This window comes from Aptenodytes patagonicus, chromosome 6 (genome assembly GCF_965638725.1).
Source record: "Aptenodytes patagonicus chromosome 6, bAptPat1.pri.cur, whole genome shotgun sequence".
NCBI classification, from domain to species: Eukaryota; Metazoa; Chordata; class Aves; order Sphenisciformes; family Spheniscidae; genus Aptenodytes; species Aptenodytes patagonicus.
The window spans coordinates 37004518-37024025 of NC_134954.1; the positions used below are offsets into that span (position 1 = coordinate 37004518).

The 19508-nt window shown below is 42.2% G+C and overlaps 1 protein-coding gene across 1 annotated transcript in view; it reads right to left on the bottom strand.

Annotated features, from left to right (window-relative positions):
* Positions 1-748: 748 nt before the first annotated feature.
* Positions 749-19508, bottom strand: part of CPS1 (carbamoyl-phosphate synthase 1) — a 119849-nt gene continuing 101089 nt past the window's right edge. Inside the window, exons 32-38 of the mRNA XM_076340592.1 lie at positions 18223-18393; positions 15502-15576; positions 12464-12562; positions 7012-7071; positions 5069-5181; positions 4390-4519; positions 749-3120 (exon numbers count right to left, since the gene is read on the bottom strand). Of these exons, the coding sequence (XP_076196707.1) occupies positions 3022-3120; positions 4390-4519; positions 5069-5181; positions 7012-7071; positions 12464-12562; positions 15502-15576; positions 18223-18393 (747 nt within the window). The 3' untranslated portion in view covers positions 749-3021. The remainder of the gene's footprint in view (positions 3121-4389; positions 4520-5068; positions 5182-7011; positions 7072-12463; positions 12563-15501; positions 15577-18222; positions 18394-19508) is intronic.

Here is a 19508-nt window from a genome sequence, read left to right on the forward strand (position 1 = left end):
GAGGAAAAGACAGCTCAGGGGATGGTGTATATGTAGATGGGTCTGATTAAGTGTGGAAGGACATTAGTGTCACCTGCTTCAGAGGAGTGGGGAAGGGACCAGTGTTTAGCACCGGCAGCAAAACATTAACACTACTGCATAATTACAGAGTACTCAGCATATATTCAGCCCTGGTGTGTTTTTCTACTAAATTCCACTCTACCTATATGAGAGTCTGTGGGCACCAAAGAAGCTGTGGTTTAAGTACCCGCAGCTGTTGCAGTAAGTAACAACAGGAATGTATAGATACATAGATACACATACACTCACACTGTTAGCTAATTGGCAGGAGCACTGTTTAAGAAAGTTGAATTAAAAGCAGTAAAGGTTTTCCCATTTTCCAAAACTGGCAGCCCCTTCTTCAAAGTTCCCATCTCTTCAATGTTTCTTAGCCCACTGCTCTATCATCTGGCTCCTCACTTACATTTCACATGTCCCTCCTGGGGGATCATGGCTTCTCCTTTCTCTTGTGTACATGCAGCTGAAAAAAAAGAGCATTTGCTTTGTCCTGCTGCTCTTTTCCCACCACACCTCCTCACCTCTGAGGCATACAGCAGCTCCACATTAAATGATGCATTCACTGTCAAACATAAGAATGATGATTTCCTAACAGACTAGTGTTCATCAATGCTTTAAAAAAAAAAAAAAAAAAAAAAAAGACTTAAAAAAAGAAGGGCAGAATCCAGACCATGCAGAATTTAAGAATGAGTAGCTGTCACAATCCGGGGCATTTATTTCATTTTCAGCTCATGAGATAAGTGACAAAATAGAAGAGGAAGAATAAGAGAATACAGATGTTTTAAGATGTTGCTTTGTTCACTACTAGAGGTAAAAGCAGGGTGGGAGGATGCGAGATGACACTAGTTGTTAATGGGATTTTTGCCACTGAAATGTGCAGGATGCATTTAGAGTGCTGCTTCATTAACCACCATTTGTCATCCATTTCACAACTGAATGGGTGAACACTTGATGGCTTTGGGCTCTTCTGGAGTTTTGATTGGGGTGGTTTTTTTTTTTTCTTTCTTTCTTTTTTTTTTAATAACATCTTTACTCTAAAAGTGCAAAGCTCTCCCTATGCACAGCAGGCAGGTTTGTGTTCATCACAAAAGTTAGTACTGAAGAAATGCCTATGGCAAGAGCACTTGGGATGTCAACCAGATCAGAAATAAAGTCCACACCTGGTTCAAAATTTGGTCTTGGCACTTAGCACTAATTGTTCAGAGTCCCATGGTACCCAAAGGCATCACAGCCTCTGCCCACTCCTTTGCACTTTTCAGTAAAAGCTCTTATCAGATTTTATATCCTTCCTGAAATGTTTTAGCATTAATTTAAAAACCCCCAGACTATCTATCTGCCCTTATTCTCCCTCCACACTCAAAGCTTCTTGGGACCCAAGGGAACTTGAGAGCACATGCAAGAAGCAGCCTAGGTTTGCTCATCTCCTCAACACAGCCCAAAGTGCACTACTTTCAGTGTTGATAGTTTCAGTAAAAGCACCGCTGGGTGGTACCCAGCTCCACTACCAGATATCTAGCACTAGCTGGCAGCAGTATTTCTTGGCAGGCCCTGCAGGTATTGGGGGATACATAAGAGGTAGGTAACTACTACAAGCTAGCAGTGCCCTGGGTCTGGCATCTCAGGCAGACAGTGTGGCTGGAGGAGAATGCTCCACTTCAGCTTACTCTAGCAAGTATCAGAGAAGTTGTCCAACTTTGAATCTTCCTGACTCCAGCACAGGGTGTGCTGTGTACATACTGCAACATGGGGGGGATGGAGGGGGGAAAGACAGACACATACATTCCTTAGCTGGTAAACATTTAGAAGCAGGCACTATATATGCTGCAGGATGCAGTGCCATTGGCCATAGAGCTGCTGAAGTCTTCTGCCATGCAGACAACAAGTGATAACATGCACCATGTGGCACAGTGGGTGTCTGCTCCATGGACAGCATTTACCAGAGCTGAAAGAGCAGCAGAGAAGCCTGGAGCGAACGTGAAGGGGTCACTTAATTGGGAGGGGTAAAGCACTGCAACACTTTCACCTCGTTTTGAAAGGATTCAATTTTAATGCCCACAATCACGGCACAAAATGTTGGACAGCAACACACAGAAGTCTTTGGGGAGTTCTCCACTTTTGAAGCCAGACACAAAGCTGAGAGAGAGCCTTTACAATACAGGGACAGCCACCTGAATTCAGACTGTTGAACTAGAATTTAAAAAATAATCATAATAATAGCCTGAAGGACTGAGCAGAACTTGGAAGCAATTCCAGGACACACACATACAGCCTTTCTCTCCCATCAAATCTACAGGCTGAAGAAGATGATTCTTGGCCAGGGTTAAAAACCAAACAAAAAGTAGTTGCATCATGCCTGTCAGCTGTTATGGGAATCGTGGGGAATTCATGTTCCTCTGTCTTTAAAGAGCTCCTATCACACTCATCACCGTGGCAGGCATCCATGGTATCACTGGGTGTATCAAGCAGGAGGATGTTTAATTGTTACACAAAGTTGTAAAATCCTCAATAATCAGCCATGGAAAGAGAAAGCTACGTGTCTTTCTATGGGAGTTTGGGGCCAGGCTCTAGTAGTCCAGTATGAGAATAGCTAGGATTATGGACCCAAGGAAGGCATTTCTAAGGAGGAGCAGCTTGGTTATGAAAAGTAGGAACAACCCCCATGTAGGATCAGTTGTATCTCCTTTCATTTCCTCTGCTATGGCGGTGTCTGGATCTGCCCATCTAGTAAATAACTAATATTTGATCCTATGTGGAAATGGGGAGAAAATGGTGGAGAAGCTGGGGAGAGGACAGCTTTCCAATGAGACATCAACAGTATTGGCTAGGAATGAACTTGTGCGAGTTGGAAAAACAATCAGTGCAGATGCTATAAAATAGAAGGAAAGATGGTTAGGTGGATGATCTGAGATCCCCTCTCTTTTGTGGTCCCAGAAGCAGTAAGATTGCAGGTTGGAGATAGTTCTTCTATGCAGTGTTTCCATTGTCAAACTGTCTGTAGTGGAAGAGACTCCTGGAGTCCAATTTCCCAGAGTATTTGACAGCTTCAGCAAAAAGCTTTGTTACCTGTCAATATAAAGCAGAGGAGGGACTGAGCATTGCAAAGCTTTCTGCAGAAGGCCAAGTAATAGAGCAGGCTCCACACTTCTACACTGTCACCCTGAAACTATCCTATGCAGGTCCAGTCCTTGCATCCATCCAAATCAATACCAATTTCAAGGTGACTGTGCATGGGTGTTGGCTCCAGCCCTCTGGAGCCTGCCTGTCCAGCTGGAGAGATATAAAGGTGCTGGGCTTCTTTGGCAAGACAGCTCTGTCTCATGAGAGCTGTTGTTTCCCCCTACAGCCCAAACCTTTAAGAGAACACAGGGTTGTTTTCCTCTCTTAAACTCAGAGATTAAAACTCTGCAATAAAAAGGGTTCAATGCAATGCATCAAGCAGGCGTGGTAATAAATTTTGGATGGGGACCCCTGTTCTGGTTCTCAGTGTGTGTTTCACTAGTAGGCAAAGGATGGGTCTTCAATTTCCCATTCCCGCTAATCATGTTTGGCATTATCCTATCTATCTATGACCTTACAGCTTGGCATTCTCTCTGCTCTCCACTCCAATCACAGCAGAAGATTTTGCACAGCTGGACACCAGTTCAAGTCACCGGGTTCCATGTCAGCACCCACTGAAATCAACAGGAATTTGGCTGCTGTGCTTAATGAGAGCCAGATGAGGCTCTTTCATGACAGCCGAAGCCACTTGCAAAGGAAGTCAAGGTACTGCTGGCAGCAGGAGTCCCACTTTGCATTACCAAATACCTCTTTCCCCTATCAGTATGTGAAAGGGGTTTGTCAGGAGCCACAAACACATAATGACTGCCAATTGTGGACTACAACAAGACAGGCAGCAATTCCAATTGGATGGCACTTTGGAACTGGATTGCCCCAAGGATCATTCAAGAAAGCCCAGCTACATCCTGCTGTAAGATTTAATGACCGTACTGGAAAAACATCCTACTAAAAAATTGTTCCCGTGCATAATTTAAACACGTTACAGGCAATCCTGTGCAAGAAGTTTGCTCTGAAGTGAAAATGATACAGCAACAACTTCAGCTGCAGTACAGGACTCAAGATTTTCTTCTTTTTTTGTTTTATTTTGAGCAATGTTATTTTGTATAGTAGCAAAAAGAAAATACATTCAAACAATTGTGTTGCTATGATTTTCAGGCACGTTATTATTTGTCAGACATAATGAGGGTCCAAACACACTGGAATCTAAGGTCACAAGTGCTTGAAAGCTCTGAAGGCTCTTATGAGTAAGAGGAGAAAGAACAGCATGGGAAGTACCTGGAAATTAGTGAGCAGAGCAATCCCGCTGTCAATAGCCATCCTCCGGATCACATAATTACCATGGACAAACTTGGTGTTGCTGTTAGGCAGGTTAATCACCAGATCTATTTTCCCATCCCTTACCAGCCTGAAGAGACAATGCACAAGGCAGTATCACAGTGTGTCTTGCTTAATGAAAATCTATGATGAATAGCACAGGCATGCAGGTAAACAACACTGACAATTTTTATTTGAGTTTAGTCTTACATCCCAAGAAAGGAGGGTTGAGGGGTTAAGGCACTAAGCTGCGACTCAGGAATTTGGGCTTTATTTCTGTTCTATTCAGTGATGCAAAGCAATATTCAGCCTTCATACAGCTCAGCACAACTCTGTTAAAGGCATGACTGACTGTCATTAAAGGCTAAATATTGAGATCCCACATACTCTTGCGTAAAAATGTAACATGGAGCAATACATCCAAGCCATATTAAATAGGACTGTTCAATGAGATGTTAATTAATTAAGCTGAAACCTCCCTGCTGTGGCAATTCCGGACAGAATCAGATAAAACAAAACTGTTCGATTGAATCCGAAGTCCCATTAAATCACTATCATTGATCTCAACAGGGCCAGCAATTCACCCCTTGTATTTGCTGTCCTGGATGTTAACACAAATTTGACAAGGTATTACTCTTACCTCCTGACCGGAGGGAGGCTCGGACTCTGGCTTTCCTGCGATGGCCATGCCACAGGATTTGCTGGGATACCGTTAGCATTGAGCCAGCCCGAGGTTGCTTCTGTGGCATAAAGCTGTTAAAGGAAAAAAAGGTTACCTATTCTGTGCTTCATAATACTGAAACTTTTCATTTAACTCATGTGGGTCTGACCCAATACACAGCCTGGTTGTCAGAGCTGATCTTGGAGGGCATTTTTCATCACAAGGGTGTCTCTCCATACAGGAGAGAGACACAGAGAACAGCATGACTTTCCCAACTTTCTGTTATCCGTGATTTGCTGATGGATGATAGTCAATGAATGGTAGTAACACATCCAGAAGCAGTTAAGTGGCTCAGGAAAACCTAAATCCCTCTGACTTTCAATAGGGCTTAAGTTCAATTACTTAGAATTTTTTTTTGCCTTTTTTTTTTTTGCCTAGCACTAAGTTTTGAAAGGCAGAACTGTAAATCCAGTAGTTACACTAATGCCACTGAGGAATGCCACTAATGCCTCTGAGTGGTGCAGTTGACAGGCCAGAGGGACGGGACACCATCCAGAGGGACCTGGACAAGCTCGAGAAGTGGGCCTGTATGAACCTCATGAGGTTTAACAAGGCCAAGTGCAGGGTCCTGCACCTGGGTCGGGGCAACCCCCGGTATCAATACAGGCTGGGGGGTGAAGGGATTGAGAGCAGCCCTGCCGAGAAGGACTTGGGGGTACCGGTGGATGAAAAGCTGGACATGAGCCAGAAGGCCAACTGTATCCTGGGCTGCATCAAAAGAAGTGTGGCCAGCAGGTCGAGGGAGGTGATTCTGCCCCTCTGCTCTGCTCTGGTGAGACCCCACCTGGAGTCTGTGTCCAGCTCTGGAGCCCTCAGCATAAGAAAGACACGGGCCTGTTGGAGCGGGTCCAGAGGAGGGCCATGAAAATGATCAGGGGGATGGAACACCTCTCCTATGAAGAAAGGCTGAGAGAGTTGGGGTTGTTCAGCCTAGAGAAGGGAAGGCTTCGGGGAGACCTTCTTGCAGCCTATCAGTACTTAAAGGGGGCTTCTAAAAAAGATGGTGGCAAACTTTTGAGCAGGGCCTGTTGTGACAGGACAAGGGGGAATGGCTTTAAACTAAAGGGGGGTAGATTGAGCCGAGATAGAAGGAAGACATTTTTTATGCTGAGGGTGGTGAAACACTGGCACAGGTTGCCCAGAGAGGTGGTGGATGCCCCATCCCTGGAAACATTCCAGGTCAGGCCGGACGGGGCTCTGAGCAACCAGATCTAGTTGAAGATGTCCCTGCCCACGGCAGGGGAGTTGGACTAGATGACCTTTAAAGGTCCCTTCCAACCCAAACTATTCTATGATTCTATGAAAATAGTACTGAAATACTTAATACTAAAAAGTCTCACCAATCTTCTGTGGCCGTGTTGTTAGCTACCTTTCAGTAGGGATATGGATGCAAAATGATGCAGAAGAGTTACAAGAGGGATGTAAACACCACAAAATTTCATATGTCATGTCCACAGCTTGTGAATATCACTGAAGATGAAGCACTGTAAAGACCTTCTCCATATAAAAGGTTTCCCCTTCCTCCCCTCCTGTTGTACATGGCATCCTGCTGGTTTTTTTGTTTCTTGGAGAACTTAGAGGAGTTTACAATGTCACATCCTGGCTGCAGGCTGATAGCAGAGCCAGGGTTGTTCTTGCCCTCATGACTCAGTCCTGTTTGTTCAATTAAACAATCATGAAAACTTTTAGTTGGGTGATTCCTGCTGACTTTATGGATCACTCAGCTAAAAATACCTTTTGTACTTTGAAAACTTCCTTTTTTTTCTGTATCCAAATAAACTCTAAAGTTCTTCATTCCTGTAGCAGGCTGAGTACATTTCAGATTTTGAAAACTCTAGCTTTAAATAACTGAAACCACCTACCTTGAAACCTTCCTCATGCAGTAGTTCTGCTACACTGAGGAATCTGGGGCGGAATGACTTCTGAAAAAGGAAATTTATTAGATACAGCATCAATGCTAGGATTTAGAAACAGTGTTTTGTTGGGCAACACGGGGCTCCTCCAGACTGTGCTAAGAGGCAAATACACCTTTCTGTGCTGAGAGTGTGTTTGTGTGTGTGGGCAGACATGTCTGAATGTGCACGTACAGTGCCATTCCAAGAAAACTGTCTGGATCCTGAAGCGCAAGTCACTCCTGGTGAAGACACATTTTGTTACACCACCAGGGTAAGTGTTCGCATACTAAGTTTGACTGCACCTACAGATTATTTACTACTGCATATTAAACATCTGGGCAGTTGCCTTCTCAAATACACCAACTAGTGTCTCCCCTGCTCTTAATTAAACATCTTTTCAATCATTGCTCAAACATTTGGCCTTCTCTTCTGGCAAATAACAAATATGGACAGGCTTTGGGCTGCCTTTGGATGCTCTGCAAATTCACATGAAGAAAAGCCTGTGTATGTGTGAGTTCATTTCTAACTCCCATGGGCATATGGAAATGGAGAACACAAAAGCCCTTCAGGAGACTGGGACACCCTATTCCCATGAGGACCTGAATGCCCAGGTACTTAGGGCACCTTTGAAAGACTCTCTCATAAAGCACACATAGATCCAACATAATTTAGAAGAAATAAAGATAAGATGACCTCCTCTAGACATCTGCACTTGAACAAGCCATTTTAGAGCAACAGGTAAGTGAAAGTTTGATCCCAGCATAACTTTCTTCTGGATGGTACAGCAATGCAAAGATCAGATGCAACACATGCCCTTCTCACTGCGCCAAGGCAGGCCAAACCTCACTTTTAACCTTACCCTGGTCTGTCCATTTGCAAGTAAGATTATTGCAAGCTCCCCTCTCCCTGCTGGAGCTACTGATGGCTTAACTTTTATGGGTGAGAGCGCAATATTCTGAAGGGTGAATGATTTCCTGTGAAGAAAAAGAGTCAACAGGTTTGTTTTTTTCTGAGCACTCTGAAAAGAACCTCATTCTGAAAGCCATCTCATTCTGTACACTAACAGGAAATATAAATATACAATGTGACAGGGTTGGCAGCTTCCCAGTCAGAGAGAACGGTTCTGCCTTCTGGACAGGGGGGTTGGCTTTCACAACAGTATTACAAACTTCTATCAAACATGTACTGAACACTTGTGACACATAAAACAGCCTCTCCATGAAAAGAAATTACAGCTGTCAGCTTGCGTTGGAGCAGCCTCAGATTTACAAGCTGGCTGAAAGAACCTCTGTAAGAAACCATTAGTTACTTAAGGTGAAAAGTACAAGCAGATTTATTTAGTGGAAGATATTTATTGTAGGAGAATTGTATTCTTTTTCCTTTATTGGAAAAGTTCTATTTCTTACAACCTCTCTCTCATGTTTGCTAGCATGCCTTGCTATTTGTAAAGGGCTACAATCCTCAGTTAATTCAATACAGCTACACCACTTCTCACTAAGATCCATCTCAAAATGGAGCCAGCTCATCTCCTGTGATAATCTTGAATTCTGTATCCAAATCCACTGTAGAGCATGCAAAAATTCTGGTACGTAAGGAACCAAGGCAGAAACAACAGACTTGGAGTGCTGGGATTTAAAAATAAAATAGTCCTTCAATGCTTTCTGCATCTCGTGGTCACCAGCACAGATGTAAGACAGATGCACTCCATCCCAGAGATATCACTGAATAGCCCAATCAGGAAAGAAAATAAAATGAGCTTTTCGACTCTTCTTGCATAAAATATAAATTATTTAATGGCAGACTCAGGGTTTCAGCATCATAGATTTCTCTGAATTGTGAAAAGAAAAGAGGTCAGATTATCAGCCTGTATAAACTGGCAGAGATTCATTTGTCTAACAAGAAAGCCATACTCCGTTTACCCTGGGAGAGCATCAGGCCTTTAAAATCCTGGGGAACCTCAACCTGTGCAATGTCAGAGAGTGCTCACAACTGAAGGACAATCCAGCGGGCTCGCGGTCCTGGCTGGCTGCCCAACCTGCCTTGTACTGTCCTGCAGATGTCAAGGAGTGCTTGCCTGTTTGACCTTGAGGATGATCACTTTGTTAGCAACATTTCTGTGAGGCCCTAGTAGGATTACTGCTGGAACTGCAACCTAAGTACACCAACATGGAAGTCCCTCTGCAAGGCTGGGTTCATTACCTGGGCATATTGGGACCTGTTTGGACTGCAGCTTGCAGCACAGCCATTTGACTCCTGATTTGCAAAATACCCCTGAGTGAAAAATTTGCAAGGAAACTAAGATCTCCCTCTCTACTATTGTTAACTACATCTATTTGACTTTCACCCTCAAGAAGGCAGCCTCCTCTCACCACAACATAATTAATAGCAATGACATAAAGGTGCAGTATACCAAATAGCCTAAATATGTTGAGCCTAGACACTTTTCAGGGAAGCAGAACTTGCCACCATTTAGCTTCTTATTTCTCTTTTTGCAAGACCCAAAAGTCCAGTCTAAAAGTCAGAGCAAGTGGCTAATCACGAAGCAATGAAGCCTCCGAAAGCTGGGTATGTTTTGAGTTCACCATCCACCGCAGATGAAACATAGCACCTTCCTCAGAGACAACCAAGTGGGCTGGTGTATGTGCTCCTGACAAGAATCAGCCCCGAGTGCACCAGAACAGCCTGCAGAAACCATCCCGCAGTTTGAAAGCCAGGGGCCTCTGCCCAGGGAGGGGCCTCCACCCCCTCACAGCAATGACATTTAAACATTAGGTGATCATGGAGAGAGGTGACCTGGTATCTGTCCTTCTGAGCCTGTTATTTCCCCTCTGAGAATACACTGACAACTTTGCCAGTTTGAGGTACATGACCTCATGTTTGGGATTAAAATGAGAACAATACTGCTCGTGTTCACAGCCCACCTTGTGCCTCGATCCTTGTGCCTCTTGTTTCTGCAGTGAAGGGCTCCCCTTTCCTCCAGCCTGTAATACTCAGGAAAGACCACTTGGTCTACACATCACATCTAAGTCAGGATTTCAGCCTTCCCTTCTTACAAGGCTTTATTTCCCCTCTCTGCCTGCAGACCTGGCAGATTTCAAAATAGACCATTGAAAAGTAGGTAGGTGACAAAATCCAAGAGTGGAGAGGGAGCAATACGTGGTTCTCAGCATTAACTTTACACTTCTTGTTTTGGAGTTTAATTATATAAGAAATATGCTGAGATGAAGAGAGACCTTTAAGCGATTGATCTGTTGTTTTCAGGTTTCTTTTGCAAGAAAATGAACCGTAAACCACTCATTAAAAAGGACAGAATCTTGTTACTTTTAAAACATTCGGGGGGTTGAGCTTTTGTGGTTGTTTTATCTTTTTTTTTTCCCCTTCTTTTTTTTCCTAAGACCTTTGCACAAAGAACATTTGGCTCAGTTTAACAGATACTGACACAGAACGTACATAAATGCTTTCTATAGCTAAAATTGCTCTTTGCTGCCTGTTCCCTTTTAGCTGCTATCGGGAAAATAGGCTTAAATTTTAAACACTGGGCTCTCTCCGTTTTTTTTCTCCTGGCTTTTCTTTTCCCCTTTTTTAAATGCTGTTTTAAAATCTGCAGTGATTAGATATACAGTAGACATACAGTACCAACTGCCCAGAGTTTCATACTGAAGTTTTAAACTTCATCTAGGTAGCAAGTAAAGACTTTTCTGCTAATTTGAGGTAACTTAGAGCAACAGCTTCAATCCATAGATGTGTGTATATATGTGTATATTTAAGGACTAAGCAGTAATCTGTATTAGCAGAAGTCATATTCCTTTCTGGCCACTTTTCACACACTTCCTTCACATCCTCTGCTGGCACAGACAGCCCAACACGTTTTTCACACCCAAGTTGTCTAACAGGAAAATTCATCTATTCTATTTTTTTTGTTTTATTGGCTTTATGCAATCATGTAGGGCATAAGCTTATTACAAGCATGGCGGGGAAATGGCAGGAGGCAATCAGTTATCTTTATGGGGCCCAAGAATGTTCTCGTTGCAGTGGAAGTGTATGAATTTTTTTGAGGAACATACACACATCTCAAAGTTTACAAGTATATCTGACTTCAGCACCTCCTGCAGTTGGTAACTATCCTGTGATAAAGAACCAACACTGTTTGCTCTTTTGCCTAGATACCTTTTCATCCTGAAATGCACATCCTCCTTACTGATACAGAACTGTGAATGGTGCAGGGCTGTTCCTAAGGCAAACCTATTGGGAACTCCCTCACGTAAAGGCTGTTTGCAGAAGCCATTGCCCTGGAGAACATTCCCATAATGACACCATTTAAACTTTCTGTCACAGATAGTAACTTTGAGGGATGCTGACAGCAAGAGATGAAATCCTAAAGTTCAAGTTCTAGTCTGGTATGGAATCACTGGACCTGTAGAATGTGTGTCTGAGAGGCAGTCCCTAAGAGGAGAGAGCTCTGGCAAGATACAGAAACCAGAAACATTCCTACATAAATGTAGCATTGGTTCTTCCTTTCTGAGCTACTTACTCCTAGCTGATAGGAGCTGCATGGTAGGGAACAATACTGGCCATGTGCCATCATCAAACAGGGAAAGGAATAATAGCAGCCATGCCTCTAGGCAGCCAGGAAAGCAGGTTACAGGGTGAAGACTGTTGTCCTTTAATCCCTCACCCCACTGTACTAAAGTATATTCCCATCGTGACTCCAATGAGGAGAGGAATGTTGCGGTGCCAATGAGACCACCGGAGGTCTCATTGCCTGAGTGTTACACCAACAACTAGCCCCACAACATCCTAACAACATCATGTTTACTACATTGTCAGATGACGCTACAGCTCTGCCTGGAATGAAATCTATGCATCCATGGGGAAAGCTTAGCAGGTCCAGCTTTGCAGTATGGAAACTGTCTCACTGGTTTTTTTGGGGGGGAAGGGGAGGGGAACTGGTTTCAAAAGGGCAAGAGGCAATGTACAGATGAAGGGAGTTTACATGTCAGGATTGGAAAGTAGCATCCCCAGGGCTCCCATTTGGGTGGGAGCAAGGAGCAGGCTCTGAGTTCTAGCTGGGACGTTTCTCTGAACTGATCATCTATGGCCTTTGTTTCCCGCAGGAAGGTGGCTTCTAACTCTCTGATCCCAGGCCGCTGCTTGCAGCAATCCTGGTGGTTTGCCCCCAGCAAAATTCTGCAGCTCCCAGCAGAAACTCTCAGAAGCCAGACGGGGAAAAAAACAGGCCAGCCCCAGGGAATCCAGTAAAGATCTCTCCATGGTGTTTGTTCCTCACCATCTTAGTGCACTTCAAGATGGATTGCAGAGAAACACATTTAAGCCATAAAGACACATGAATAAAAACAAGGCAACAGTTACTGAGTTCCTCTGTGTCAGTCCTTTCTCAGCTTTGATTTTTAGGACTCACCTGGATTCCAATCAAAATTCCTTCCTTAGGAAACGTAAACCCTGTGGCAAGCATAGCTTTCTGGAAGGCAGAGTACACATCCTCCCCGAAGCATGCGACCTGGGAAAAGGCACAAAGAAGGTGGCATGAGGGGAAAAAACGAAAACAACCCAAAACCATTGCTTTAAAAAGAAACAGGAATGAAATTTTTAAATAGGCTCTTTTGACTTCTTCACGCAGAATCAGACTGCTTTTGCATCGAGTCTGCAGGTGGGGGGGGTGGATCAGAAAATCATTGCAGACAAGTCTCATAATTTTAACGAAGCAATAACGAAAGAATAAGCAACGTTTCAGTTTCAAACAGCACACCAAGGAGTAACAACAATTGATTCTGCTGAGTTATGGGAATGCTGTACATAGCCTCTGCTCCAGTGTTTGTGAGTGTACTGCAAATTGTTTAACGTTATATAATGCTTAAATACCAGTGAGTGTTCTGCATGCAGGCATGTTTCTCTGTGTGTACACTGCAAACTGGGTTAAGACAGTGTTTGTGCTGTTGTGTACTTCTGGCATTTCTTGTGAAGATAAACCACGGTATATAAAGATGCTTCTCCATTAAAAGCCCACAGACGTATGAAATTCAAGTAAAATGTTAGTATGTACTTAGAAAAATAACAAAGCAATCATGCCAATTCATAATAATTATTTTATATAAACAAAAACTTGATAAAGAAATCGATAAAAATCATTTAGCAGACTCCATCATTCAGAACTGCCTGTGGAGCTCAGTTGCTTACAGGTTGTCATACAGTAATGATCTTCTGTAGAACTAAACTGTGTTCCTTATCAAAATTTGGAATTCTGATGACAAAAAGAAGAATCCATGAGCTTTTGTGAAAGTTAAAAAAGAAAAAAAAAAACCCCTCACTTTTTCTGGACAACTCCACACCTGTTGAAAAACAGTCAGAAGCAGAAACTGTCAGATTTTTCTCTTTGAAATAACAAATCTACACACACACACAGATGGGATAAAGGTGCTGATTGAGAATTGCTCTCCCATTTTCCTCTTATAGTCCTTCCCATCACAGAGTGAGCCCTTACATTCATGGTCTCACTGTTACCATGGTGAGCAAAAACCAGTATTTCATGTAAGAAGAAGAACAAATGATGATTTGCCAGATCTTCTGAAGTAAAAAAAGAACAACCAAACAAACAAAAATCCCGCAAGGGAAGGGACAAAATCTCAGCTTTTCTCTAAAAACTCATCCTTGAGTGTTCAGTCTGTTCTACAGCGTATCTGGCTGAGGGGTTACGTATGTCCTGGACTTTCTAGGGTGGTGGACAGTCCCCTGCCTTGGAGGCTCGGACTAGGGGTTTCCAGCCTGCTGGGAGAGGTTTATCATTATGGCATGGTCAAAACACCCACAACACTCAAAGGGACTCCCAGCACTGTGTCTTCTACTGTTGTGGGAACCACTACTCCCAGCAAAATACATCTCTGCCAGATAGATCTGACAAATTCAAGCCCAAATCAAGCTGTGAGTGTGAAAAATGTCTTTGAGGAATAATTGAGCATTTTACCCGAAGCAAGTTATTATCCTTACTTCACTCATAAGAAAGACCTTCATAACTGTCACATTTTATGGCATTTGTGAATATGGATCTTTCCAACTCATAAAAGTTAATAATCCCTCCCTTATGACCAAGGTAATCTCCAACTCCATATAAAGTTCAGAAAAATAATTCTTGCCCTTAGTTACAATTTTATTCCTTTTTTTTTTTGGGGGGAGGAGGTGTCTATGTAGTCAAAATAAGGAAGTCATGGAAGTCACTTGGCTTTTTTCTGCCCATTAACTACATTGAAATGAAATCTTCTGCAATACTGTTTTCCACACATTATAAAGAGCAAAATAAAGTAATTCTGGAGAGATGTAGGAGACCTAAGGCTGTTCTTGCCATGTATCTGGGTATAGTGCTTTTTCATACTAAAATGATAAGTCTTTCCTAATGAAAACAGCTCATGTAGACATGAGACATACCCAAGCGCATATCAAATGAAGCAGCCCAGGCTCTGCCACCTACCTAGCTACGGTAGAGCAGAGTTAAGCCTAATCTAATTGCTTCAGTATTTAAGCACTTCCCAAGTGGGCTTTCTAGCCCAGAATAAGTCTCTTGCCACCACAACTCTTTTCTAGAAGTAACAGAGCAAGCAAGTTTAAAGATAGCTTGGGTATATCTACAGAAGCTATTGACAGCTCAGCAATAGCTCATAAACACACCTCTGTTCTAGCTGAGTTAGTATCTCTTCAAATGATGTAGATGGAAACGTGTACCCCTTGAGGTGCGAGGGCTCCCATCAGTGCTGAGCCTATGCAGGAAGAGGAACAGCTTTGTGCCTTTACAACGTGCCATGCGTACACCAGAAACACATTTTGGAAGTACCTCACAGCCCTGCTGTAGAAAGAGTGGGTAAAGTAGCCCGGTCTCCCCCTCACCCTACCAACAGTCAGTACTGCAGCCATCACATTTTATTCACTCTCTCTCACCTTTTGCACCGTGGGACATGCCTTGATGGTTACCAGGCAACAACAAAAATATCACCACACATCTTTGTTGCCTTTAAGTAACTAGCATGTTCCAAGACCAAACACTCATGACCTGGAGTCTTGATATTGCTATTCTGGCATGTGTCGATGGGGGGTTTTGAAAGCTGTAAGCGCTTGTCTGTCTAGAAGCAGGTGATTCATAAAACGGACTGACACACCGAGAACCTCCCAGAACCTGACAGCTCTCAGATAAACTCATTTCAGGCTGCCACACCAACCAGGTCCAACTCAGGGAGCTGACATGCAGGTAAAGAGGGACATCCAGTGGCTGAATAAACTGGCTTTTCCAGGACAATGTGTTTTTACAGATAAGAAAGATGTTTTCAATTTTCTGAAGAGGCTACAGATGCCGTCATGATTCAGGCAGTAATAAGATCACTTTCAAAGATTCATGATGTTTAAAGGTGACTTGGTTTTTTTTTAAAAAAAAAAAAAAGCAAATCTAAAAGATACCTCCCCAGTAGAGGCCATTTCACATCGGAGAACAGGGTCAGCATCTCTCAGCCGGGACCAGGAGAACATTGGGGCCTGGTGAAAGAAAGAGGGTGGGAGGGAGAAAGAGAATCAAAATTTAATGGATCATTAAAAAAAAAAAAAAAAAAATCCAGCTACACTTGGAAGTGACAGAAAGAGACAGACATGAATTAATCCAAAAAAAGCACTGGTCAAGGCTGATAAGCAAAGGAATACTCGGCAAATGCGTTCCCCCAGCATCTTATGACAGACTGGAACAAATAAACACATATTTCACCAATAAATCATCCTTCTAACTCTTGCAGTTCTGCTCACATTCTGATGGCAAATTTCTAATCTGTGGTAGCCCACTACCACTATCGTTTTTAAGACATATTTTAAAACAGAAAGGCTGTGAAGCATCTAATTCATGAAACAAGGAGAGACTACCTGAAGCCAGTTGTTTTTTCTGAGAAAACTGTTCTCCAACAGAAATTTTTCATTTGCAGGAATCAAACCATTTCACAAGAACACACTCTTCTGGTGTAAACCAGATGAAACTTTGCTAATAATTTTCAGATTTTCCCTTTCCTCTCCAAATACACACCCCTAATTTTTTTTAATCTTTTTTATGAAAAACCCTGATCATCATCATCATATGAGAACTTAGGACACTGTGGTCTCTGAGTTCTCTTGTCTAATTTGACCTTTAAAAAAAAAAAAAAAAAGAAAAAAGAAAAAGGGGGAGAGAAAGAAACTCTCTGCTAGAGAGTCAATGACCACAGGTGGAAAACGTGGAACAAATCAAAAATTTTCTCCTAAGGAATAATTTTCTATAGGGCTTCTCTCCATCTTAAACTACTAGTGGCATTTGCATAAAGACAGTGTCCTTGCTGCTTAAAAAAGAATCTATTTTTAAATCCAAAGACATAATTCTCGTCTTGGAAGTCTCTGAGGGTAACGCTGCAGACAAGACAGCTGCTGTTTCATGACACCTAACAGTGACCAACTAAAATCTGACAGCAGAAATTCGTTGCAAAAGGTTTCTCAATAAATGTCGTGTGTCTTGGTGACTTTTCGATCAGTTTTGCTTCTTCCGTAAATAAAGAGAAAATTTTTACAGTGGCCAACTCCACAGTCTCAAGCTGAGATATGGCATTCAAGGTGAATTATTTTTAATGCACATATTGTCTTGAAAGGTAACAAAAGCCATCCACCAGCTCCCTAACTTTTGTCTTCAATGAACATGAAAATGCATCAGCAGGAGCAGGCTCTAGTACTGCAAATAAATACTATTTAAAACTTAGTCAGCCATGCTCTACCCAGGATTTAATCTTAGTCAGGCCATGATACTTGCGTCACTCCGCAAGCAAACATGGCAGACAGTATTTCAGTCACTAAAGCTAAAACGGCGGGACTCCGAATCCACAAAGGAGCAGCTACATTGAGAAAGAAGAAAAAAGAGTTTCATATTCTCTTTTCAGAGCATTTAAGAACTGCTGGAGAAACAAAATCCCATTTTCATGCAAATATTCCTAGCACTAAAAATGTAAGAGGACAGAAAATATGACGCATGAATAACGAGAACCAGGTTTAACTGGAATATTTTCCAAAGTTTAGCATTTCCAAAGGTATTAGCAGGGTTTTATATTTGACAAATCCACACAGAACACTAGTGGTATAAAAGGCTTTGTAGTGAAGTTTTGAAGAATATAGCTGGGCTTTCCACTCTGTAGCCAACATTCCCAGGAGAGATGAAACTCTTGACAGTTTAGCTAACAACAGTGCAAAAGCCCCAGGTCTAAATAATAGAAATTTATAAAAATAAGTAAGACTCACAAAAATAAAAAAGTCTCAGATTAGAATTTCAGATAATACCTATCTGTGGCATCAAAATAAAACGTAAAGCTACTTCTAGACTGACTGTCTTGCCAATGACCTGAGCTGGCTTGGGCCACAGATTTGGCTTGCATTTTAATAAGTCTGAACATTTTATTAGTAGAAAGATGTTAGGTGTTTTCCGTTTCCTCAATTTTCACTTGATATGGAAGCTATTAAAGCTTGAAAGTTTCTGTATAAACAATTCTCATTATCCATTGTATTTTCTGCACTGCTGTTCTAGATTTTTATGATTAGGAACTCCAATTAATTTTTTTTCTTCCACTAAGCATTCAAAAATATCTACAGTATACTTCAGTATCTTGGGTGCTATATAAGCTTAGTAATTATGAAAAGTAAAATCTCGGCCCCACTGAAATCCAAGGATCCAAGACTTTCACCCCCATTTTAACTGGTGGTGCATATAAAGAGATTCCACGCATTCCACAGCCCATGTCCCAAATCCCGAAGATAAAATCTGGGGGGCACTCAAAACACAAATTGTACATGTCCACATGTAGATAGTATTATGAAATAGCCTGAACTTCAGTGTTCAGTTCTGCAAGTGCATATTTATTATGCAGTTCATAAACATGATTCAGAGTAGATTAGAAGTAAGAAATAAAGGGAGATTGATTTTGTTAATAATCACTGGATAATTTTCCTTTGATTTTTCTCTAAAATTCCCAACGTACATTATCTTAACAGAAACTGCAAAAGGTCAGTTTGGCCTTTGGCCAATATGTAAATTGTCCTCTCTGGGCATTAAAGTACTAATTGCCTATTAATGTGCTAGGTGCTAGCTCTGTTGTGGGTTTTTTGGTGTTCTTTTAGAAACCATACCTTAATCCCAACGTATTTGGAGGGAATAATGGGATGCTCCAGTGTGGGGAGGGATGACTCATTAACGTCTTTTCCAGTCATCACTTTTGTGGCCACATCAATGAAGTCCACACCCAGAGTCTTCGATACAAAAGGGAAGGAGCGTGAAGCCCGCAAGTTGCACTCTATCACCTGATGGGATTAAAAAGGAGAAATACCAGGGTCAGGCACTGTGCATTGAAGAAATAGATTGATTCATGTTTCTGGAAAACAGTCCTTACTCCTATTGGCAGAGATGCTCTTCAGACTGCCAAATAAGAGGCACAGAAATTGTGTTCAATATTACAAACAGCAATGAGGGATGGGTAGTGGCCAGCCTGAGATACAAGGAGTCCGGTGTTCTGCAACTGAGTTTCATCTCTATTGTCTAAGATTAGAACTTCGGAAAACATGTTGTACTATACCCTAAGTTAATGTGCAAGAGCCGTGGAAACTTGAGCACAGGCATTAGGTACAACCTTTAGAAGTCCTCCTTGTTCTTTTTCCATGGTAATGGCACTTCATGAATGGCTGGGCTATCCTTATCAACTTTCCTCATCTACATGCGGAAGTCATTCAGTGACCCAAGCAAGAAACAAAGAAGTTCTGCATCCTGCTGAGAAGCGCATCATGGAGATCAATAGCAAAACAAGAATTGCTGTAAGAGAGAATGAAGTGGGAGTGAAGGGGGACAAGAATAGGTAAGTTAAGACAGAATGGAAAAGAAGGGTTATCCAGAGAAAAGGCAAGCACAGCTGAGGGAAAGCAAGGAAGGGAAAACTCCCTTCTGTCCCTCTGTGGAGTTTCTGAATAAGTGTGTGTGAAACAGACGAAAGGTGAAGAACAGTTAAGTAGATTTTTCCCAACTAATAGCCCAAACGGGATCTTTCACCAATAATGCATCTCTTCTACACCACGTCAGGTTCTTTCCATTCACCATTTCCCTCAGTCATACTCTGCTCACATTCCTCTGACCTTCTTCCATTAGCAACAGAAAGCCTACTGTTACCCATAAAGGGTCAGACATCTGCTGTACTTCCGTTACTGATAGCTACTAGACAACCATCTTAATGGCTTATATTAAAGACTTAAACATTTAAATTGTCTTCCTTTCTTTCCAATGACTTGGGAGGCTTATTTTAATGATCAAAACAGCTAAAGATGAGAGAGTATATCGGAGATCTTCAGTTCATAGGCTGAGGTGCAGGTCCCAGTGCTGTCCATCATATTCAAAACTGATAATTTTGGGAAGGACAACAGTCCACAAC